At 40.4% G+C, this 3,820-nt stretch overlaps 1 protein-coding gene across 1 annotated transcript; it reads right to left on the bottom strand.

Annotated features, from left to right (window-relative positions):
- Window positions 1-2,509: 2,509 nt before the first annotated feature.
- LOC107794093 (uncharacterized) lies at window positions 2,510-3,409 on the bottom strand. The gene has a single exon (XM_016616551.1). It carries the CDS (start codon window positions 3,407-3,409, stop codon window positions 2,510-2,512), a length of 900 nt encoding a protein of 299 aa, XP_016472037.1.
- Between the last annotated feature and the right edge of the window lie 411 nt (window positions 3,410-3,820).

Raw genomic sequence — 3,820 nt, 5'->3', positions numbered from 1 at the left:
ATTGGCCATGGTGATCCCTGACAATGACACCAACTCAAATTCTTCCCGGATTTGTAAGGGCACTGCCATCACAGTTCACTTTCACAAATTGAACCTCAGTTTAGCCCATGTCACTTGAGTGATGGTGGTGATATGTTTCACATTCTCAACCAGGGTGTAGATGTCATTCCAGTTGAGAGGCCATTTGATCTGAGGATAGCTAGTCTTGAGAAGAAGAAGGATGTCTGAGTGAATAGCAAAAACCACCCTAGTGATAGATGAATTCCTATTGCCATATTTGGCTCCACACCTATTCTTCCAAAGATTCTAGTAAATGATAACTGGAATGGTGTCAAGCAAGAGTTTGTGGACTACATTGTTGGCTTTCAGAAGACACCATTTCATCAAAAGAAGTCTGAGAGGGAGATCATCAATGTTCAGTCTAGCAATACCAGAAAATTTCCTCCAAACTGTTCTTGCAAAATGCCCTTTACTGAATATATGGTCAATGAATTCCCCCTGAGGTTTGATACAACAAACACACCTGGTGACAGTAGGCTGGACAAATGAGACAAACCTATCATCAGTGGGTAGTTTATTTCGAAGGGCTCTCCAAAGGCAGAAAGACCATTTGAATGGAATCTTGTTGTGCTAAATTTTGGAATTGGAGAAGAGATGTTGTTTTTTCGTTCTAATGACTTCCCAGGCTGATGCACAGGTAAAATTACCTGTTGTGTGTGGTATCCATATAGGTTTATCTGGTATGTGAGGATTGAAATGAATGGTAATAAGAATGATCTGGGGGATTATGTGTGCAGGAGCTAAAGCATTCAACATCTGAATATTCCACTGTCCTGCTTCCCAGAAGTATGAGACTGGAACCTTGCCTGGTGTGCCACTATCAGTTCTATGGTATGTTAGAGGGCCTGTACCAAGCTAGTTGTCCCACCAGAAGCTGACCTCCCCTGAATGTAACCTCCAATGAATATGTTTTTCTACCTCTTTCTTATTGACCATGAGCTTTTTCCATGCTTGAGATTGCCCTGTGTCCCACTTTTTAGAGATGAGGTGTGACTTTGACAGTATTTAGCCATAAGAAATCTTCTCCACAAGGACTGTTTGGTTCTAAAATTCTACCACTGTTTGAACTCCATAGCTTTGCACACATATTATATGGATCTTGTCCCAATGCCACCTTCCTTTATGGGGTATGCCATCTTTGACCATGAAGCCCAGTGATATTTATTTCTGTCCTTATCAACCCCCCAAAAAAATTGGGCAGCCAGCTTTTCAATCTGCTTCATGTCTGTCTTGGGAGGAGAGACTGCTGAAAGCAGATGAATAGGAAGGGATTGAAGTATATGTTTGATTAGTATAACTCTGCCCCCATAAGAAAGTAACTTGCTCTGCCAACCTCTAATCCTATTGACCACCTTAGAAATTAAGCCATTAAAGTACATGATCCTCTTCCTGCCAATATATAGGGGGAAACCAAGGTATGTGATAGGGGATTCTTTCCTAGTGAAGCCTGTTATCCATTGAATTCTGCTCACATTGTAGTGAAATACACAAGCTGGAACTATGAAATGGCTCTTGTTTTTGTTGATCTGCTGCCCAGAGGTGATTTCATAATCACTTAAGATCTTCATGATATTTAGAAGTAAGGATCTGCACCCTGAAGTGAAAATGATAATATCATCTGCAAAGCTAAGATGGTTGACCTGGGGACCTCTCTTTTCCATGTAGAAACCATTGAAAAATTGATCATGGGTGAGGTTGTTTAGCATTCTTGACAGGAGTTCAACACCAATAATGAAAAGGGCATGGGAGAGAGGATCGCCTTGCTTCAAACCTCTGGTAGACATAAATAATCCATGCCTGGTACCATTGACAATAACTGAATACCAATTGTTGGACATTGTCCTCCAAATCATGTCAATGATAATCTCACATAACCCCATTCTTCTCAACATAATGCAAGTGAAAGCCCATGAGACTCTGTCATAAGCTTTGGCCATATCAAGCTTGATCACGACATTGGCACCAATATTTGGCTTTTTGATTCCCTAAACAATTTCTTGTGCAAGCATAATATTCTCAGAAATGCTCCTTCCCCTAACAAATCCAGATTGATTAGGAGATATGATCTTGGGAAGGATGGGGGCTAATCTAGTGCAAATGACTTTGGAAATGACCATATTGATGAAGTTACTAAGGCTGATTGGTCTGAATATTGTTAAGGAGTTTGGAAATTCAACCTTAGGCAGGAGAACCAAACAAGCATTGGTCATGTACTTTGGCATAACACTGCCTCTGAAGTAGGCCAGGACAACATTGATAAGGTCCTGATTGATTATTTCCTAGCATGCTTGGAAATTTTTTCCATTCATTCCATCTAGACCTGCTGCACTGTTAGGGTTCATAGAAAAGACCATTTTTTTGAGTTCCTGTAAGGTAGGATCTTTGATGAGTTCAGCATTATCTTCAGGGGTGATCATGCTGGGAATACAGTTGAGAAGGTCTTCTCTTATCACCCCCTCCATATTTTAGAAAAGATCTCTTTAAAATATTCACAAGCAGCTTCACCAATAGCCTCATCCCTTTGTATCCAATCCCCTTCCTCATTTTTTAGTTTATGAATGTACAACTTTCTTCTTCTTCCTCTGATTAAGCTGTGAAAGTATCTGGAGTTGGCATCACCATCTTTGAACCAGTGAAGCTGCATTTTTTGCCTTAGAACAACTTCTTCAGTCTTCAGATATTTAGTATATTGGGCTTGAATCTCATGAAGAGCAGCTCTATCAGAAGGATCATTGGTTGATAACCATTTCTCTTCAGCTTCCCTAACCTTTTGTTCAAACTCCTTGGGTAGTTGAAAAATGTCACCATATTGTTCTCTTGACCAGACACTCAGTGCCCTAGAGGTAGTTTTCAATTTCTGGTGGAAAATCCACATAGCACTGCCAGCAATATGTGTGGACCAGACCTGGTGAACTAAGGGTTTGAATGACTCATTTTCAGTCCAGCAATTGAGAAATTTAAAGTACTTCTGATTGTATTCTTGCCTCACATGAAGTTCCAAAAGGAGGGGAGAGTGGTCAGAACCAGCAGCTGCTAGATGGGTAATGGTGGTGGTAGGAAAGGATGTTAGCCAATTGTCATTAACTATACCTCTATCCAGTCTTTTCCAACCTATTAAACATGGGCCTCTACCATTTGACCATGTGTATCTTGGACCATAGAAAGCAAGGTCAACAAGCCCACAATCTTCAATCATGCTAAGAAAGTCAATGCTCTTCTTCATTTGATATGGGAGCCCATCAATCTTCTCTTCAACTGAGGCTATACCATTGAAATCACCAATGATACACCAAGGAACAGAACAACTGGTGGATTTCAATCTCAAAGTTTGCCATAGAGGAATTCTCATAGAAGGTTTATACTTAGCTTAGATAACAGTGACCTGAAAGGGATCATCAGCTTCCATATGTTTGAGTTCAATAGTCATTTGTTGTTCATCATGGTCCAGCACAGTACCACTGAATTCCTGCTCCCAAAAAAACCCAAATCTTGTCATTAACATTGGCAGCTGCTTTATGCATAGAAAGTTGGAGTCTGAAGTAGTTGAGGTTATTGGGTTGAATTGCATTGGATTGAAGGAAAGGTTCAAGGACAATAATAAAAGAGAGTTGGTGAAGTTTTTTCAGAAGTTTGAGCCTTTCAATAGCTCCAGAGGTTCTGATGCCTCTTGCATTTCAAATGATTGTACTAATCACCAGGAAATGGGTAAGTGTTTGGACTTTTGGGTGGTACTAGGGCCAACTGCAGTCTTACTTCTGGT

Source organism: Nicotiana tabacum, chromosome 2 (assembly GCF_000715075.1).
Source record: "Nicotiana tabacum cultivar K326 chromosome 2, ASM71507v2, whole genome shotgun sequence".
NCBI lineage: Eukaryota > Viridiplantae > Streptophyta > Magnoliopsida > Solanales > Solanaceae > Nicotiana > Nicotiana tabacum.
This window is presented reverse-complemented; position numbering and strand designations above follow the sequence as displayed.

Bases quoted from the DNA above. Each gene is read 5' to 3' on its own strand.
- LOC107794093 (XM_016616551.1), bottom strand. From the start codon at position 3,409: ATGAGAATTCCTCTATGGCAAACTTTGAGATTGAAATCCACCAGTTGT.